Genomic DNA, 20,015 nt, shown 5'->3' on the forward strand with positions numbered 1-20,015 from the left:
GCTACAGACCAGTCCGCATGTCTCTCAGGATCGCAAGACTGCTGAAATTTCAATGTAGAAAGGAAAGCCCGAAAACATAGTATCATTCGCACTAGGACCAGAACACGCCTCATCAGCAGAACCGGCTGGAAACCACATAGTCTTACACTTCTCGCTCTGATCGTTGTCCGTTTCCCGTAGAGCAAGTCAGTACGTTCATCCCTCAGTAGCGAGCGGCACACATCCACGTTGCGGCTCTAATCGCCCATGATTTCATCTTCAGCTTCCGGCCCATCTTCCTGCCCTTCGTCGTTGCCGTGCTCAATCTCCTCGACGTCCTCGACATCATCCTCCTGCAGCTCGCGCTGCCTCTGTGCCTCTTCCTCGTCATGTTCATCATCTTCGATATCATCGTCCTCGAGTACCATCTCGTCCGAGACGGGTTTTCTCGACGCGAGATCAGTTCTGGAACTCTTTCCTGTCTCAGGCCCAGTTTTCTTCGTCTTCGACCCAGACTTTTTCTCCTTCTTCTCGTCCAAATATGACAGCAGCGTTGCATAATTCTTGCCTAGCTTCTTACGGTTGAGCGTCAACCGTCTCTTGACCTGTTCATCTTTGATCGCTCCTCCAATGATGGCAAAGATGATCTTGCTAGTGAGCTCACATAGGTTCTGTTCGGCGAGAAGAGCAGCCTGTTTCTTTGCGCTGCGGCCTCCGCCTAGAACCTCTTCGTCGTCGTCATTATCGTCGCCCTCAGAAGCCGAATTCTCCGCTTCGTCTTCGGAATCTTCAGGTGGCTTTTCAATGTCTTCCTCTGTCTCTTCCTGGACTGAGGTTTGGGTTTTGTGTTTGTCACTCGTTTCGATCTTTCTGCGCGTCTTCTTTGCAAAAGACTTTTCCAGTCTCGTGTAAGTGATCAGGACTTCCCTAACAATGTCTTCTGGCACGGTCGTGATCAAGCTGTGGAGATTTCGCTTGATGTCTTCATCCAGTTCTCCCCTGTCAGGGTGCATGTTTCTTATGGTCGAGAAGAGTGCGAACAGCTCCAAGACGTTTACTATCGCGCTGTAGCGCACTGGGTCCAATGGCGATCGTAGGAGAATGATTGGTGCAAGGGTCTCCACGAAGGTCGACCGTGTCAGTGCAATGCTGGTCAGAGATCTCGTTGAGAGCTGGGCGAAGTCGTTGGCCGCAGTTGCTTTCTTCAAGCTGAACACCTTCCATCGGAAATATCGTGAGAACAGTTCGATAAGGGCAATGCACAACTGGTCCTCCAGTTCAGAGAAGGCGTCTGTACTGTCCTCGTCCGGCTCGCCTCGTTTCAACAACTGCAGCAAGAGGTCCAGGAGGGTTGTTTGGTGGCTTGTCTTGCCTTTGTGCTTTTTGGACGTCCCAGAGTCCCAAGTGCCCTCGATGATAAGAGTACAGTCGTAGACGCCCGCCAGCTCTGCCAGACGCAGGCTTGTGTTGACGACTTCGCTAAGGATGGGTTTGTCAAGTGTACCTCTTTTCTCCACATCTTTGCCTCGGAGTATGTTTGCTAGTGTCGTGACAGACTCGGTCCAGATTTCTTGAACCTTCAAGTCGGCTGCTTCTTTACTCTGCTCGTAGCTCCTGGCATTTCGAAACGCAACGCTTGCGGCAGCCAGAACTTTCTGATCCGAGTGTGACGTGAACTGTTTGCTGATATCATCCAGGATAGCCGAATAGGCGGCTTCGCCGCTCTGCAGATCAGTAATCAGACCGATGTCAAGGAGTTGCTCTATCCGAAGAATAGACGAGGCGGCTTGTGGCGTACTGCTGTATTTACTGAGAAGTTGGGGGATGATGATTGTGAGATGTTGTGCTGCAGTATCCTGCATCTGAGGGAGTTGATCCTTTGTGGCGTTAGTCCTGCGACCTGACGGCGCATTCATTATCGACTGCAAGTATTGCTTGACCGCAGAATAGAGGACGTCAAGTAGAATGATGTCCTCACCCCCACTTAACTGGTAGGCCTGTTGAACCTGGATGGCGATGTCTTCGTTGTTCTCTCCCGATGGGATTGAAGAATGATCATAGAGAAGATAGCCTGAGAGGGATTCCCATCCGTGCAATTCGGGCATGTGGGGATAGATGGCCTGGGTAGCAAGAGTATAACGGGAGTCTGTGGTGAAGGTCAACGGCAGAGTCTGTGCAGGCATGCCATCTAGAGATTCTTCATCGTTGTCGTAGCCAGCAAAGATGGAGCTCAGACACTTGTATTTAACCCAGGATTGAGTAGGCAACGTGAAATCGTCCACATCTTCAGGAGTCGGTAAGTGTGCATGATATGAGGCTTCTTCGAAATCCTCGATACTTGCCCGGTAAAGGTCTTCAATATTGGCGACGAAGAATTTGGCCACGGCTTTTCTGACTCGTGGCTCACTGTCGAAAATCAAACGTCCAATGGTATCGATGTCGTCCGGCTCCAGTAACTCGGCATCTCGCAGTCTGTCCAGGAGTTCGATTGTCTCGGCTCTTATGCTGATATCAGCATCTCTCGTACCCATCTCTACCAGCCTCGGTCGAAATCGGTCGGTGAACGCTCTCAAGGCGCCGATGTTCTTCTTGTTCTTGTACAAGTTCTTCAACTGCTTGATGTCCTCAAGCCGTGTAGCAGCACTTGTATCATTTAACACCCATCCCAGATAGCGCAGGTAACTGCTTTCTAAAAACATCTTGCGGTAGAGCACAATCCAGCTGCCCAAGGCAGCAACACATTGCGCACGAATTTTCTCCTCAACATCACGGTATCGGTGAACATACACCGTGTTGAACGCATCCCTCAGCTGAGCGTCAATGACTCCTAGTCTCGTCTCGGTGGTCTTCAGAGTTTCTGCGATAGTTTTGATCCGTCCGTTATTGACTTTTCTTTTCTTCTTTTCGGCATCAAGCTGGGATTTGAGCGTCGCCGTAGTCTCCTGCAACTCGTTCGCGATTTCGCACAAAGCAGTAGTCATCGACAGGGAAATTACTGTCGCAGTATGCCTGAAAGACTTGTAGTTCGCGCCCGATATTGTGGCAATCCAAACATGAACATTATCGTAGATTTCGGGTTGATCGTAGAGGATGGATGTACTATGCAACACTTTGATGGTGGCTTCGAAGAACTTTTCCAGGACGGCCTTAAATCCCACATACTGCTTTTGCTTGGATATAAGGGGATAATCGGGTAGTCCTTGTTGCTCGTACTCTAGCACAATGTCCCCGAGTTTGCTGGGAACCGAATCCTGGTCTTCGATGTCCTGGGGCTCAACCTTGGAATTGCAACCAATGCATTGAAGGACAAAACTGATCATATCCGCTATAGCTGCGACACTGTCCTTTTGTAGAGACTGGAACCACACAGCTGCTGCGTCTTCGGGGTAGTGGCCTTTTCCAAATACTTCGGCATATAGTCCTTGTTGATGCGCCTGGCTTGGTCGAGCACGTGCCTTTGCACTTTTGGAGCGCGATTCATTGTCTGCATTGACCGAGCGGATTGCCAATGTAGTACTAGGACCATTGGTTGTCTTTGCTCTTTTGGCAGCGGGTTTTGCGGCCGCTCCTCTTGCTCGCTGTGCCCTGCGCCTAGCGTTGGATTCTTCTTCATCGGGTTCTCCGTCGTTTTCGTCATCTTCGGATTCAGAGTCTTCATCTTCTTCATCCTCTTCATTGCCATCGTCCGCCTGCATGGTGCCGGCGTGTCTTTTCCGCTTCGTGGCGCCATTGGTGGTGAGGCTGCCTTGATGATGCTCTTGAGAGAAGAGATCTGTTTTGCGGACTGTTCTGCCTGATCTGCGAGGCTGCTCTGTAGTGTCACTAGGAGCGTTGGAATCCACGTCCATGTTGGCGTGGTAGATAGAATGCTATTGTCGATGGGGCAGCTGGTCCGATGGAGGCATGGATCGGAATTCTAGGTGGAAGACGAAGAGAAGGGCGCGACAACGCAGGCGCAAGCAAACTGAAGAAACGGCGTAGTCAGTGTCTATTATGCGAGGCGCTGTTTCAAGCGGACCGTGGCATTTATTGTTGATCGGGGTTGTGAACACGTTGGAAACGCGTGACGCGAAGGTAGAGTGGCATAGGTTTTACGCAGGCTCCGTTAGTGGAGGCACTTGAGGTGCCTAAGACCTACTGGGGAAGTTTCCAATGTTAAGCCTGAGGGCCTAACCCCACCGGTCCCCAGTCACCAGCCAAAGGTGCCCCGGCGCATATCAGAGCCTCCATGGTGGGCTTGGTAGATTTCCATCTTGCCCAAATCCTGGGCTTTGCCTGCAGTGCCAGCTCCGAATCCTGCGGAAACGCCCCAAGGGCATACGAACTCGGAATGCTAGCCTGACATCCGATGCTCATATCTCAAAGGCATGTCGCTCCCGAAATCGCCGTTTGCACCTTCTTCATCTCTACCAGGAACTGGAGAACTAGTCCTTTGTCTTCTACCTCCTGGGAAACAGGTGCTACAGACATTCACCTATCAATATCCTCTCAAACTCATTGCGCCCGATCCTCACCACTCCGGTGATGACAAGCATGTAACTATCGCGTTCCTCTTGACATACGGAGGAGGGCTTGTTGGAGGTGATCAAATCAGTCTCAAGATCGAGCTACAGGACGCCACTCGCCTTGTTTTACTCACACAAGGCAGTACCAAGATCTTCAAGTCGCCTAACAGATCCGTGGTCAGTCGGCAGGTCTTAGACGTCAGGGTCGGATCCCTAGCAGCACTCTGCTATCTACCTGATCCAACTCAACCCTTCGCCGAGAGTGTCTATGAGCAGAGGCAGACCTTCTACGTTGAGCCAAATGGCAGCAGCAGCTTATTGGTGCTGGACTGGGTGAGTGAAGGCCGTCGCGCACGAGGAGAAAGTTGGACGTTATGGAATTGGAATGGGAGGAACGAGGTCAGGGAGATAGATGAGCGGTCCAAAGGAAGACTCTTACTTCGGGATGCTGTCTCGTTGCATCAGGACGACCCAGGTGCTACAGAGCTCCCTGGCAAGACTGACAATATGGGTGTATTTGGCACATTGATTGTCTACGGCCCAGTTTTCAAAGAGCTGGCAGAATTTCTGGTCCAGGAGTTCTCGAGCCAGCCGCGCATTGGAGCGAAGAATTGGGCGGTGAACGAGACCAGCGCACAGAATGAGGGCACGACGCACGCTGAACTGGCCAGGCAGCGTGAGCAGCAAGATGGTCTTTTATGGACTGCCGCCAACGTCCGGGGATTCGTGCTGGTGAAATTTGGTGCGACAGAGCTTGATGGAGCAAAGCGATGGCTTAGAGAACTGCTAAAGAAAGAGGGGACTATCGAAAAAACATTTGGCCATCAAGCATTTCTATGTCTTCGGTGAGATTGTTGCAGGTTCCAGATCCAGAATACTCGACGCCTCACTTGCCAATGGTGAGGAAGAGACGGTCTCCGATGTCTCCCAAGCCAGGCTTGATCATGCCTCTATCCGTCAACTCCTCATCAATACCTCCAACCCATACCTGTGTTCCCTCTGGCCATTCTTCCGCGGCTCTTGTTACACCAGGAACTGCGCCCAAAACACCCAACACGATGATCTTCTCAACGCCCCAATCTTTCAACGACTGAATTGCTGCAACAGCTGTCTGGCCGGTGGCGATGATAGGATCGACGATGATGGCCAATTTCGCCGCGGATGTCTCTGACTGAGGCAGGTTGTTGTAATACTCAACTGGCTGCAGGGAGAGTTTTTCGCGGAACAGGCCAAGGTGATGAATGGAGACTGGGTCGGGAAGGATCGACTGAATGGCTAGGTCCCTGTCAGTTGCGAGCCATTCATGAGCATGCAGTAGGCTCACCTTCGACCATTCCCAGACCCGAGCGCAAGATGGGCACCAGAGTTATCTTGGTGCAATCAATAGACTCATAGGAGTACTCATATCCTATGGGCGATTCATCCTACAGCAGTCTCAAGGTCAGCCTAGGTCTTGATCAGCACGGATGTACAGAGACTACAAGACGAACTCACAGTTCCCGCAGTCTCAAGAGGCAGGTCGGACAACGCCTCTGTCCCCAGCAATAGCGCGATATCATGAACGAGACTTTTGGTTTCGCGAGCGTTCGTGGATTTGGAGCGCAGTTGCGACAGCTTGGCCCTTAAACAGGGATGCTTGGAGACATGTACATTAGAGGGTACACCAGACGCCATGTTACGGTCGCAGCCAGGGGACAGTGGTAAGGAAAAGTCTAGAGGGGGTATTGATGAGAGAAAGACCAGGATGTACTCAAGCTGCTGGTAAATTACTGCATATCTATTCCAAGCTGCGTTCGGTGTTGGCGGGGTGGCCGCATACTACCCAAGCTCTGTAGATGTTACTGCGGTATCTCTTACATACAGCGATAACATAGAGGGGCAACGGCGAATTCCGCTGCAACTCTTGTTCGTCTGGATCTGGAGAACAGGCGATACCGCCCTGTGCTCGACTTTGCATCTGGTTCCGGGTCGAATCTAGTCACTGATCCTCTGCACGATACGCCCTCTTTACCGGTATGTCTACAGATCTAGATCTGTATCTTCCAGGCATAAGCAATACCTAGGTACACAACTAGATGACATGAGACCGAACTCGGACAATTGCGCCTCTTCTCGCTCAAACAGCTTCGGTCCCTTCCCTCCAACTCCGACAGCATGTCCATCCTTGGCTCCTGAGCGTTTGCCCAACTCGATCTGGGAGTTGATATAAGCCGAGGGGTGACCAAGGCAGACGTGTGGCTTTTGGAGGAAGCCTTAGGCGGCGTGATAAACGTGTCCGACAGTTGGGGGTTTCCACCAATCGGGGACCCCGCATCTTAGTCCTAGAGGTTTGGACGGAGAGTACAATGGATAGAGCAAAGCGAGCGGATATGTCTTGGTCCTTCTTGTCTTCGAGGAGTGCTTCATAAAAGTGCCCGCCTCTTCTAACGAACATGGGAGATGCTTGTAGCATCTTAGCCCAAGTCTCAAGAGGCAATGCAATGTCGGACATTGTCTAGCTGGAAATAACAAATCCACGTCTCCTCGAGCTCGTGCCCTCCGAAAACAATTCCTCGGACATGCTTCGAGCAGCCGCCCGCACAATCGCGTCGCGATCTCTATTCTCCCTTGCCAAGTCAATGAATTGCCGTACTACAACGCTTTACGTGCGCCATGGCGGACCCCAGCCAAACTCCGCAAAGCCATCTCCGCGATCGCTGGACCAGAGAACACTACCCAGAAAACCTCGAGACCACTCGGGGGCCCTTCAACGACCGTACTTCTGGAAGAGGTCCCCCGGGGATAGACGAAGACTATGAGGAAGAGGAAGCAGTTGACGATATGGAGCTGAGCGAGAGAACAGTTCCCGCACCCGTTCAGCGCGAGGATCGCAGACGGCAGTCATGGGAAGAGGCGGTGGGGCTTAGGAGCAGCTATTCGCACAAGCAAGGCGAGGATCAAGGAGACATGAACCTGACGGAGATGACGGTGCCGCTACCCGCTCGACCAGAAGATCCGCGGGAACCATCCTTAGAAGACGCAATACGCAGGGTAAACAGCAGACGCAGAAGCCGTGGTGAGGACGATGTGGCCATACCCGAACCTACTGGCGCCCGAGAGAAGCCATCAGATGAAGAAACCGCAGTGGGATCCCCGAATCAACGGAGCCTTGAACAGCAACAACGGCAAAAATCGCCAGTGGCTCTAGAGCGCTCTCCGTTCAAGCCGGCGCCTTTCACCGCAGAAATCCTTACGATTGGGTGGCTAGTGTTCTTCTCATTACTGGGCACACTGGCTCGACTGGGCGTCGAGGCCATCACACTCTATCCCGGCTCCCCGTTCCCATCACGGGTGCTGTGGGCCAATCTGGGCGGATCGTTGTTCATGGGCTATTTGGCGGAAGATCGTTGTCTGTTCCGACATGAATGGGGGTCGCCAGATGCTAAAGCCCCTGTGTCGGTGCACGGGACGGTCAAGAAAACCATTCCTTTGTATATCGGCCTGGCCACGGGGTTTTGCGGCAGTTTCACATCTTTCTCGTCTTTTATCCGGGACTGTTTTCTGGCCTTGACGAACGCTCTGGAATCTCCGTCGCCCACATCGCCGTACCATACCGACCCGACTATCGCGTCGCGCAACGGCGGCTTCTCCTTTCTTGCACTCCTGGCCATCATGATTATCCATCCGGCTGTTTCTTTGGCAGCTCTGCAAGTCGGGGCACAGCTGGCTCTATTCCTCCGACCCGTGACGCCGACGATTCCGGTGAAATTCGCGCGGAGCATCCTAGATCCATCAGGCGTGGTGCTTGGATTTGGATGCTGGCTTGGAGCAGTATTCCTGGCGGTCTGGCCGCCTGGCAATGACGTTCAGTGGCGCTTTCGAGCAGTGCTGCCGCTCGTCTTCGCCCCGCTAGGCTGTCTCCTCCGATTCTATGTGTCGAAGCGCTTGAACGCCGCCACCCCGGCATTTCCGCTAGGCACATTCGCAGTCAACATGTTCGGCACGGCAGTACTTGGGATGGCATTTGACCTACAGCATGCCAGCAACGTGGGCGCCTCCAGTCCAAATGCGTGCGCAGCCTTACAGGGCATCATGGAGGGATTCTGTGGGTGCCTGACGACAGTTAGTACGTGGGTGGCCGAGATGCATGGGCTGAGACGTCGACATGGTTGGATCTATGGGCTGACGAGCGTCGGCGTGGGATTGGGGATGATGGTGGTGATTATGGGTAGCATGGGATGGACGGTTGGATTCAGTCCGCCGGCGTGCAGTTGAGACTGGAAGTACGGGATACTATACTCTGTACGTATATACAGGATACAGAAAGAGGATCCTACCTACCTACCTACCTACCTACATACCTACCTACCTACATACCTAGCAAGAGGAGTACCTCCAGCCTCGCCGACATGTCTTTTTGATAATCATCGCCATGCCCATGCCCATCCCTCTCCGTCGAGTTCACTACTATACAGAGTACGGAGTACAGAGTATGGCATAGTATCCTCAGCACTGCATGTACCTATGTACCTGTGTACCTGTTTGGTGCCTGTGCTACTTATAGCATTCGTACCTGATTCCCGATTCCTCCAAGCCTCGCCTCTAGCTCCACTCCGGCCCCGACTGGCGTCGTCCTCAATCAATCATCCATCGATCCGTCAGCCACTAATCCACCGGCCAATCTATCCATCGATCCATGTCCCTGTCACTGCGGTACCAAGAAACAAGAAACACCCTGCTGAAAATATTAATTACATGGGTTTGGGGAGGCCGGTCTCCGTAGTCCGCGTTGGCTACGCCTCCTTATCGTTCTGTTGCATCTTGGGTACCTTTCTTCAACGCGTCAGCACCCTTCTACAGCTTCAATTCTGCCTCTCGTATCTTTCTTTCTCTACGGAGCACTTATATCTCCCTGGTGCCTCGACAATTTTTTCTTTTTCTCTTCTCGTTGCCCTCGCATCTGCCCTCCGCCCTTGCTGTCAGACCTCGCATCTTGACCTGACGGGCCACTCTAAAGGCCGAACCACCGGTTGCATTGCGCTGCGTTGCGACCGGCCAGTCCACTCACTTCTCGACAACCACACACATAGCCCGTACATGTAACGAACAGTCGAGATGTCATCGCCGACACTCAGCACTGTCCTCTTTTCCGCCCTGCTCGCTGTCACCACCACCCATGCCTTCATCCCCGTCGAGTACCCACCTGTGCCGTCAGACCTCGACACGAACCAGTGGGCGCCGTATACCACCCTCGAGCCCATCACCTCGGTGTCCACGCCCACCGCTACACCCTCGGCCGACGTGCGAATCCTGCCTGTCCTCGACGCCAACCTCGTCCCGGAACTCAAACGTCAAGTCGCCGGCGCGGACCCCGCGAATGTAGCCACCGCGGTCAAACAGGTCTCTCCTATCACCACTTACTTCATTCAGTCGGTCATATCCGGGTCGGCTGTCCAAGTGCCCATCGTGTATACGCAAACATTTCCAACCGCCTGGGATCAGTGGCCTAGCGCGACCCGAGGGGAGATTGGTCTCGGGACGATTCAGGGCACCATCGGCGTGGTTAAATCGAAGAGAAGTCTTCCCACGCAGGCGCCGCTAGGCGAGCCCTTCGCAAAGGCGCCTCTGGAAGAACATGCCGCAAATCCTCACGAGGAAGAAAAGGACGAAGAACAACCGGAGGACCCCAGCCATCCATTGCTGAACAAGCTGAAAAAAGCCGGCAAGGAGATCCAAGAGGAGATTGTGGCCTTGTTGAACAAGCAGAAGAAGCCTGCCCTGCTCGCCGATGCACAGCCGAAGAAGGACGATGAAGTACCTCTATCGCCGGCGGCCTTCAAGGAAGAAGAAGGCGTTGCTCCATTGGAGAAGGAACAGAAGAAGCCCGGCACACAAGCAGACACAACCGCCGACACAACGGCCAAGGCTAGTGATGGCCGACCCCTCAAAGCGGGCATTCTCGCCGTCCTTGCCATGGGTGTTGCGACCGTGTGCGTGACCTATTTATGATCGCGCCCCAGTTCGAGTATCTGGCTGCACCGCAGAGAGCGAAGGAGGTGAGCGTTTGCGCCTGTGGAGGGACATTCATTGCCTGTGGTTTCGAACCGGCCTCTTCCCTGGGGACGACGTAGCGCTACGGTTGTGCGCAGCTAGAAGACGATGTGCTGGTTACAAGACGGTTCTGGATTGCCGCGCCTGTGCGGCACGCCTAGACGGATTTGCTCGGACTGCATACACCAGAAACCGACAGGTATCCGTCCAGGTGCATGATACCTCGTTTTGAAGAGCAGGAGTCCTGGCCCGACTCATGGACGGGCAAAAGAAGACGTTGGTGTCCGTTGCGTGAACGTCTGAAAAGAGCCATTCGGACATCCCACTCCATGTAAGGGAAGGGTAAAAGTCAAGAGCTAGCCACGATATATTCCGGTGCCTGCCTGCCTGCCTGCCACCCCGAATCGCCTCTAATGAGCGTTCGATCTTCGCAACGTCCAGCTCGACAGCGAGATCCCGAATCACCTCCGGTTTCAACTGCGCGGCTGAGACAAATACGATCCCGTACAACACGAATTGTACGGCTCTAGGACTTTTTCCGCCGGCCCTATCATCATTGTTCTCGAACAAATATACCATACATGTGCATGACAGACAATATCATCAGCTGCATCGGTGTTACTTGAAACAGAGTGACTTTCCCACTCGACCAGAACAAGCATCAATCAGCCGATGGATGGCCGAGGAGGACTATGTCCCCTTCACCCCTTCGCCGGGTCAGTACAATTTCGCCGGTCCTGGGAAATTGTGGCGTTGCAGTTGTGGACTGGGCTGGACTAGACTGGACTGGCCCCTGGTCCTTGGTCCTGATTCTATCTCACGGAAGGTCACTGTCTCGGTATCACGGTCCACGTTAAGTGGCCGTTGAGTTCTGCTTTCTGGTCCTGGAGTTCTACGTCGATGCATTTAATTCATCAATCAGGGCTAATCAGAGATACTGTAACTACGATATCATGGCTGTAGATATCACTATCACATAGAACGCCTGAACAAGAGCTACGTGTATAATATGGCTTTGGCTTTCTCTTTTCCCGCGCTCCTCCGCCCTTTTCCCTTGACTGGTTTCCTATCCCACGGTGGACGGAGCCAATGATCATCGAAACTGAATATCAGCAGTCCGTTGCATCCACTGGATCCGTAATTCTGAGGTCTAGCTCTCGCACGGTGAGAAGAACGTGAAAGGCGAAGGAACACCAGCTATTCACGCCTCGCCTCAAGGGGATAGATTCTGTCGAACGTTCAAGGAGTGATAGTAGATACGTATCATATCTAAGATATATTGACATGCTCTGTACACTGTACAGTGTACACAAACAAACACATTTACGATTCATGAGAGGCATTCTACTCCGAGTCGAGTGTTGGGCGGAACCACCGAAATATCGTAAATTGTAATTATATTATTATCATATCCGTATCTCCATATAACGTGCATGATAAGCGAGTGAAACAGACAAGCGAGTGAAACAGACAAGCGAGTGAAACACCTCAACCCGACCACCTCGACATTTTTGACCTACACGCAACCACAACGCATAGAAATGTTTGTAACTACTTAAATTCCTCTTCTTCAGACGAAGTAATCACTACTTGACAGGTTCTAGAGTTGTGTCCGACGTTGCCGCAGACACCACACCGTCGCGCGCGCGTTTCGGACCGCTGGCTCGGACCACCACCCGACGACCTTTCTTGCTTTGTCACGACCGGGATACGACTACGGGACTCTATAAGTTGTCCCTCCTCTAGAGTCATGCTCCCTCCTGCGCGGAGTTGCTTCTTTTTAGTGCGGCGACGCCGGCTGAGTAGTGTATTCTCATCTCGAAGTGTCTTGACCTCGGACTTCAAAAGCGCGATCTGGTGCATAATTCCCGTCGCACCCTTCGTGAACTGGTCAATAGCCTCGAGTATCGGTGTTGGCGAGCTTCCCTGATGACTAGAGACTCGATTCTTGATAAAGGTGGACTGCGAGGTAGCCTCAGTCGGGTTGTTGGGTGTCTTTGATACCCATGCCTGGGTCGCTACAAGACTAGGTGTATCGGGCGTAGGCGTCCGTAGCTTCACATCTAGACGAGCAATCACACTTTCCGGGTTATGAGGAACAAGCCCGGCCCCTCTGAATCCTCCCTGGATGTTTTGAACTGTCATTGTCTGCTGAAAAGCGGCTAAAAAAGCGGGAAAGAAGTCCTCCTTCGAAATACGGGTGGTGCCGGCTCGGACTCTCTTCTCAATTTGACCACCGTACGCCTGTTTCAACGGGCCGAAACACCCAACGTCGAGAGGCTGGAGGATATGCGACGAATGGGGAGGCATACAGAGTGTAATAATATCGTTGTCCTTACAGTAGAGCTCGAATTCGGTAGAGTGATGACTTTCGTGCCCATCGAGCACTAAGAGGCGATATTTACCCGTAGTTCGTGGTTTGGTGTACCGATCAAAGTGTTGAATCCATTCTAGACCTCTTTCATTGGTGGTCCAGCCATTAGAAGACGTTGCGATAACCCAGTCGTCCGGAAGAGTACTGTTTTGGTACCAGGTAGAGAGATGATATTTACCCGAAACAATGATGTACGGCGGGACCGTCCAGCCCAACGCGTTTACGCCTTGAATCACTGTCACCCATTCTCGATTGCCTGGCTGGACCATCTTCGCACCTGAACGCCTTTCGGTGCTTGTCACTACCATCCCTGTAGCGATAATGCCCATCATAAACCCGGTCTCGTCAAAATTGTAGATATCCGTATCCGCCACGCCATATTTCGCGATCATATTCTTTACAAGCGTAAACCACGCGCGAATCGCGTCGGGATCTTCGCATTGGGCCCTCTGATGGTCGTACCGACGAAGGAAACGCGTCCGGAGCTCTGGTTGTCGTTTAACGAAGTTAGAAGCCCAGCGCTGTCCGACGGGTGGCGCGTCGCGCTCTGCGAGTAATCGATTGGCCATTTCTTCCACACCAGCGAGTCGGGGAGGGTAGGATCGGGCATCGAGGTCAAGGATATACTGGACTATCGTCACCTCTTCGAGGGAGGTCAGATTTCGCGAGTTGGGCATACTGTCGCTGCGAGACGGAGTGCCCTTGAGTCGTCGAGACAGGGTAACGTGATTACACTTGTAGATCGTAGCTGCGGCCCGGATACTGAGATTTTGGTCTTTTCTGATAGCTTGAAGAGCAAGATTTATTTTTCGTTCCTCATTAATAGTTGCCATCGCTGGTGGTGGAGAAAATCATATTGAAAGTTGGATGGTATGGAAATTTGGTGAGGTGTTTCACTCGCTTGTCTGTTTCACTCGCTTATCATGCACGTTATCCGTATATCCATGTCTATCATTCAAGGGATACATACATGCTTTTAGGTATATACCTTCACTGAAGTCGTTATCTCGTTGCAGGACAAGACTAGACTACTTACTGGTCATTGATAATGATAAATTCAGGCACTGTCAGGATACGAGTATCCGTACCTTCATCTAAAGATCAGGCACTGCTAGGATCCCTCACCTCTTCATCTGATCGAACGGGACTCGATTGAAACGAACTGCACCGCACCGCACCGAAAACACGAGGGTATCAATTCTATCTTTCCATCCATCTAGCCTAAGCCTAAGCCTGCTTAACATGCCATGCTTGTCTTCACCCAGTTGAACTTGACCGGAGGAACCGTTGCCGTTGCCGTTGCCGTTGCATCGCTGTTTACATGCAAAATGCGCACCTCGCACCTCTCGTAAGAGGCACGCGAACCGTAAAAACTCCCGCCTGTATGCATATTCATAGGTGTAGGTCTGCATGCTTAAGACTCCAGTGAGGCGGACTGCTCTCCTTCCTTTCCCCATCATTCACTCATGCCGTAAATCAATCGTAAAGTTTGGCCCAGTCTGGGATCAAGACCAATTTCTTCCTAACGTGGCCCAGCGCATACGCCGCGCCTGCTCTGTCCTTGTGTGCATCTGACCTGTCTCCATCCGTGGCGGTCACGTTCTCGTTTTCGCCCTGTCCTTCCGTCTTCACGCCGGGTTTCACCAGAACCACGTCCTGCAAAAAGTCTACCTCCGACCCGTACCGCACTTCCATGTCCGTGCCTCCCCAGTCGAGCGAGACTTTGCCTGATTGATGGAGGCGCAGTTTGCCTACAAGCCCGGACGGGAGTCGAGTGGGCTCGGTCGCCGTCAAGAGACCGTCCATCTCAAGGATCGGTTTCGGAATAGTACCAGCGCCATCAAGGTCAGGGTCCTTTTTCACTTCCACACCGCCGGACGCATTCGCCTCTGTGACTGTCGAGGACTGTGGGACCGTTGCGATTGTGTCGCTAGTTGGCTCTGCTTTGATGGCCGGCTCTTGGACAATAGCGTCGGCGTCAAGCAGAAATGGTGTCAGGGGCGGCAGTTGGAAGAGAAAGAATTTGCCATCTTCGATGCCGGATTCCTCCACATCAGAGTCGTCGGCCGTTGCCTGGGGTTTAATCTGCTGTGCGACAAACAGATTCCGAAGCTTGTGAGTGTCGTCTGAAACTCGTAGTCGTTCAGCCCGCTCCTCGATGGTTTCGGTTGCCAACTTGGCCTCTCTGGCTTTGTTGCTGGACTTCCTCAGACTCCGTTTCCGCAGCTCAGGGCTTGACAGCTGCTCTTTTACAACCACCGGCTCGTCCACATCCATCTCGTCTTCGTCGGGCTCGTGGAAATCCGGCTCGTTCTTCTTCACCAACCCCTGCCTCCTGCCTGAAGCACTCGCGTCTTCTTCATCCTCTCTCCGAATTCGAGGCGCACGAACAGGTCGGAGTCCTGTACCGGTTCTCGGCGCACGGCGTATAGCTTTTGCCTTTCCCTTTTTCGAGACCGCGCCTTCGTCCTCTTCTCCACTGGAAATACAAATCTTCTCGATGTCTCGCTTGGGCTCATCAGCTTCTTCATCCGACGGAATATCGAATGCCTCTGTTCTTCGAGACCCAGCTCCTCTTCCCCCGCCAGAAGATCCTGCAAGCTCGACGGTTCCGGCTTGGGACTCGTCGAACTTAATTCCTGGCTGTCCGTCGAGCATCTCACTGTACCCTTCAGCAAGCAAGCCTCTGGGCCTGCCACCAGGCTTCAACCCGCTGCCTGCGCCGAAAACACCACTACCGACGCTTATGGGGCCATCTCTAGCTCTTTCGTCTCTCTGCCCAGTAGAAGACCCGCCCCTCCCTCCACGAGCACCGCCCCGTCCTCCTCTTGCACCTCCTCTCGCACGCTCATTTTTGGCTTCTTCTGCCAGCCGAGCCTTCTGTCGCTCTGCCTCTTCTTTCGCGAACTGTTCTCTTTCCGCTTTGGTTTTGCGCACCACCCCTGCGCGAGGTTTGGGTTTGGGCCCGGTGACAGACGGTTTGGCGGCCGCGGGCTTCGGCGTCGGCGTTGGAAGGTCCGGCATAGTGTTGTGAAGCAGCTAGGTGAATAGAGGGCGTGAAATATCGGTGAACTAGATGCTATGACAGTCTCAGATGCATTGTCAAGGTCATATGCAAGGCTCAGGCTGAACTTGAGGTCGACTGGAAGGCGGAGGACTGGTGGAACGTCGGACAATGCGTGGCTGCGATTTGAAAACCAAGCGTACGGCTCGTCAGCGAGTTTGATCCGAGTTTTTGCAAGCTAATGAATCCTCAAGAGTGCTCGACAGCTGCAGTGGGTGCCTTGAATGCGTCGCTGTTCACCATTGCCCACCCTCATATCTTCATGAAGTACGAGACAATAATAATTTTTTTGGGGAACCAGCCTTGCTTCCCCTCTTCATGATGATCACGTGATCGGAGGCTCCCTGCCCCCTACGGATATGAATGGATATGAATATCTACGCAGTATCCGTTCAGTAGTGAATGATTGAAACCAGTTCATTTCGTATCCTCATCACTGCTATCGAATCCAGGAAAAGGTCTCTTGCTTTGCATGTCAAACACAAAAGTCGCGCCCTTTCATCCCAAAACAAGACAGACAAGAAACCACATAGCCACCGCGACCCTATCGTCCCTAACCCTTCTTGTCAACGTGGTGTTCTTGTAAGACAATGGCGAATTTGGACGCAACTAGAGAACTCGCAATTGTTGTCAGATAACATCATCGACAGGTCTTGCGACCCAAGATTCAATCGGTCTTTCGGAATGCCCATTCTATATCTGCCGGCCGTCGTCCTCTCCTGGTTGCCGCAAAAGAATTTTGTACTAGCGCCTACACGCTCCATCAGCTGTACCTCATCTCTTCCTCTTCTTGTTCTTATCCGGGTTGCCATGGACAGCAATACCATCGGCCAGTAGAGTGTTCGAGGCCGTGTTTGTTTCGTCGTCTGACACCGATTGCTCGTCACTCTTCTTGACCGGAACTCCCATGTGCCTGCCGTATCGTCCCTTGCGAGAACTACCTTCATCTTCGCTGATGCAGCCTTCTGGCCCGATTCCGGCATCCCTGCACCTCCCACAAGGTCGTTGACGATCACAGCCCTTCTTGCTCTTTCGGCAACGCTGACAACGAGGTTTAGATGAGAGATCTTCCTCATCAGCAGCGAGCTGGTGTTGAAAGTTGAGGCTTGAACCCGATGACTTTCTGGCCTGTCCACTTGAGGCAGGCGCAGAAGGGGCTTTCATCAACCCGGGCTGGACTGTCTGCTTGGCAGCCTTGGGCAGAGTGTTTGAGCGGACTTTGGACGACTTGTTAGTCCTCATTGAAGTTGGCTGTGGTCGATAGCCGTTGGTTGGCCCATCATGCATCTTGGTCTTGATTTTCTTTGTCTTGGGCGGACCATCATATTCATCATGGCCACGAGGAGTGTTGTCCTGGTCATAGTCCTCGTCCCCATTCTCCTCATCCTCATTATCAAGGTACCTCCTGTGCTTCGGGAGGCCTCCTTCCGCATCACTGTACTCATCGCTGTCGCTGGTTGCTCCTGTCGACGAAGCCGCATCTCCCGCGCCGCTGAAAGTTTCATCTATGGTAGAATTCGAGGTCCGACCATGAGAGTAGTTGGATGCGTCACCAAGTGCGATCAGGGTGCGGGCGACGTCTTCATCCGAAATGCAACTTGCGACTGTGGGGTCTGGAGTAGGAAGCACACCACTTCCAGAATATCCTTGCCTCCCGGTGGGACCAGGCTGCATGGAAGACCTGTGTCGCAGGCGATGATGATGTTGAGAAACCGGAGTCGCGACACCAGCTCCTGCACTTTGATCGCCGGGTGCGTCCATGTTGTAAATCCGACCATGGCTCTGCGGCGAGAGCACTGGAGGTTGTTGTAGCCCATACAACTTCTGTGCCGGTGGACGAAATGGAGAAGGCCCTTCTTGTGGTAGTGACCGTCGCTGAGGCGAGATGGAGGACTGTGAGGCAGTCACTGGGACTTGCGGCGGGACGAAGAGCGGAAGGGTCTTGTAGACAGTCAGCATCAGCATGCATTTGGAGAATGGCTTGCTAGCGGATACTCACCGAGCTGTCGAAGATGGGCTGACCACGCCGTCCATCCTGCAAAACATTGGCAGTACTAATATCCGAACTTGCAAATTGCTCGCTTCTGGCTCTCTTGGATCCCGAAATCGAACTGCGCCCGGCTTCGCTGTCGCTGTAACCATTGTCTTCATGATAACTTCCATTGGCGCTGGAACCGCGGCTGATAGGCACATTCGGTGGTCCTTTCTGTTGCGATGCACTTCTGCGCCCTCGTCCTTGGGTGGGAGAAGTACTGCGCTTCCTTGCCAGCCTCGACGAAGGTCGGGAGGGAGAGTGGGACGGTTCCCTCAGATAAGGCGGCAACATCTGAAATGGTTCTCCCAAGCTGGGTCGACGCCTTGATTCATAGCCATTGTCAATTGCATGTGCTGCATGTGTATAGCCAATGGAGGGTGGCTGCGGAGAGGGCACAATCCGCACATAGACAGTCGAGTCAGAGGCAAGATTGTCATACGAAGCAATGAGTGTGTTTCCCCACGAATCTTCAAAGCTCACTCCATTTCCATCGTATATCCCGTAGAAGTTCTTCACCGTCGTGATGATGGACTCCGTGCTGTCATGGGTGTTCAGCACAACCCTGAGAGGGATTCGTGCTCTTGTTTTCGAACCCTCGTCCAGGAGAAGCTCGAACGAGATGGATTTTGCAGGAGGCATTTTTGAAGCCTTGGTTTCCTCCTTTACAAGCAGGCTAGAGACCTCCATGACTCTTGATAGTCGAAGTAATAGGTGACGAGCCTCTTGTCCCTTGGCGCAGTCTTCGGTCTCTTGTAAGGTTCGCTTCGACAAATTGAGAGGAGATGGAAGAAACTCGGCTTGACCACAGACGTCAGGGAGCTTCAGATGGAACAATCAGCGGCTAGACATCCAAGAGAGTGTAGAGGATGGGGTTGGACAAAGGCAGTTGTGGTCCTGCCTTCAAAGGATGGGAGGCGGTTGACAGGGCGGCAGACTGCGTCTACCGTCCTTTTATGCACAACTTACAATGAACGACTGCCCTGGAGGTGAAGCGCTAGCCTGGCAATGAGTTCACAAGGGGACTATACGGCAGCAGAGACCGCGCAAAGCGAGTGATAGTGTGAATAATATGATCCGGCTCTACCGTCCAGGCATGGTCGAGGATAAGAGCCTGTGGCTGCGACGGTGCTGGTTGGAAGGATGGAGGGCTCTAGAGTACCGAGAGACCGGTTAGAAGTGTATATAGTTAAGCAAGCCTCCCAACTACCAGTCGAAGGGTCGGTAGAGCTGGAGAACGAATTGAAGATGAAGAGAAGAGGTGGTGAAGAAGCGAGGTGCGAAGGTTACCGATCAGGTTGGCTTGGGCGCAGTGGGTCATTCAGGTTTCAACCCAGTACAGTAATAAGTACGAGTCTCGTACTGTACCACAAGAACGTGACTTCGAAGGGAGTAGAAGAACCGCGGGCAATTCGTCCAGACGGCCTAAGTAACAGGAAGTACTGTAGTGAAAAGGACAGCCCCGAACAACTATCGTGGGGGAAAGAGCCTTGCAGCTGGGAGAGTATGTACGAGGTTGAAGTGCCTGACCTGGCGCTGGTGCTATCTTCCGCCCTCAAGCGAGTTGCCAACATGCTACGTGCTACTACCACTACCACCACCGCTACTACATACCTTACGGATACATGACATAGGGATCGCATTGGCGGCGCTATCTTGTGACGGGACGGTCGCCGAGCTACGGCCAATGGCACCAAAGCGACGTCCTCCTGCTGGTCTCTTGGGGGGTCGCCGCAGGCTCTGTTGGCACTTCACTGGCGGGCCTGAGCCCTCAGACAGCGAAACCGAAAGGCAAAAGTAGGATCATGAGGCAGTCGACCGGCGCTGGGCGCTGCGGTAGGAGACGCTCTGGGACACAGGGTCGGAAAAGTGAGGACAGCAAGCGAGCCAGACCAGGCGATGCGGTCTGCTAAAACAATCCAACCGCAAAACCCCTCACTGACTCCCACTGAGGCTGGAGGGCAGCGAGTCAGTCAGGTCTGTATGGTGAAGATGACCCGGGTTAGCAGGGCGTCAGCGTATGAGCCGTAA

General features: G+C 53.0%; 7 protein-coding genes across 7 annotated transcripts; 3 read left to right on the plus strand and 4 right to left on the minus strand.

Moving 5' to 3' along the window:
• Nucleotides 1-236: 236 nt before the first annotated feature.
• On the minus strand, nucleotides 237-3,827 carry A1O3_05201 (uncharacterized protein; the record flags this gene model as incomplete). The annotated part of the gene is made up of 1 exon (XM_007735327.1): nucleotides 237-3,827. The coding sequence occupies one exon, from the start codon at nucleotides 3,825-3,827 to the stop codon at nucleotides 237-239; it is 3,591 nt and encodes a 1,196-aa protein (XP_007733517.1).
• Nucleotides 3,828-4,346: 519 nt separating this feature from the next.
• On the plus strand, nucleotides 4,347-5,333 carry A1O3_05202 (uncharacterized protein; the record flags this gene model as incomplete). Its single annotated transcript, XM_007735328.1, has 1 exon — nucleotides 4,347-5,333. One exon carries the CDS (start codon nucleotides 4,347-4,349, stop codon nucleotides 5,331-5,333), a length of 987 nt encoding a protein of 328 aa, XP_007733518.1.
• Nucleotides 5,334-5,370: 37 nt separating this feature from the next.
• On the minus strand, nucleotides 5,371-6,158 carry A1O3_05203 (uracil phosphoribosyltransferase; the record flags this gene model as incomplete). Its single annotated transcript, XM_007735329.1, has 3 exons — nucleotides 5,371-5,759; nucleotides 5,809-5,908; nucleotides 5,979-6,158. The coding sequence occupies 3 exons, from the start codon at nucleotides 6,156-6,158 to the stop codon at nucleotides 5,371-5,373; spliced, it is 669 nt and encodes a 222-aa protein (XP_007733519.1).
• A 978-nt stretch (nucleotides 6,159-7,136) lies between these two features.
• A1O3_05204 (uncharacterized protein) lies at nucleotides 7,137-8,738 on the plus strand (the record flags this gene model as incomplete). Its single annotated transcript, XM_007735330.1, has 1 exon — nucleotides 7,137-8,738. One exon carries the CDS (start codon nucleotides 7,137-7,139, stop codon nucleotides 8,736-8,738), a length of 1,602 nt encoding a protein of 533 aa, XP_007733520.1.
• An 840-nt stretch (nucleotides 8,739-9,578) lies between these two features.
• A1O3_05205 (uncharacterized protein) lies at nucleotides 9,579-10,472 on the plus strand (the record flags this gene model as incomplete). Its single annotated transcript, XM_007735331.1, has 1 exon — nucleotides 9,579-10,472. The coding sequence occupies one exon, from the start codon at nucleotides 9,579-9,581 to the stop codon at nucleotides 10,470-10,472; it is 894 nt and encodes a 297-aa protein (XP_007733521.1).
• A 3,892-nt stretch (nucleotides 10,473-14,364) lies between these two features.
• Nucleotides 14,365-15,912, minus strand: A1O3_05206 (uncharacterized protein; the record flags this gene model as incomplete). Its single annotated transcript, XM_007735332.1, has 1 exon — nucleotides 14,365-15,912. One exon carries the CDS (start codon nucleotides 15,910-15,912, stop codon nucleotides 14,365-14,367), a length of 1,548 nt encoding a protein of 515 aa, XP_007733522.1.
• Nucleotides 15,913-16,726: 814 nt separating this feature from the next.
• A1O3_05207 (uncharacterized protein) lies at nucleotides 16,727-18,626 on the minus strand (the record flags this gene model as incomplete). The annotated part of the gene is made up of 2 exons (XM_007735333.1): nucleotides 16,727-17,893; nucleotides 17,952-18,626. 2 exons carry the CDS (start codon nucleotides 18,624-18,626, stop codon nucleotides 16,727-16,729), a joined length of 1,842 nt encoding a protein of 613 aa, XP_007733523.1.
• Between the last annotated feature and the right edge of the window lie 1,389 nt (nucleotides 18,627-20,015).

The sequence above is a fragment of the Capronia epimyces genome, assembly GCF_000585565.1.
Source record: "Capronia epimyces CBS 606.96 chromosome Unknown aczIQ-supercont1.4, whole genome shotgun sequence".
Classification (NCBI taxonomy): Eukaryota; Fungi; Ascomycota; class Eurotiomycetes; order Chaetothyriales; family Herpotrichiellaceae; genus Capronia; species Capronia epimyces.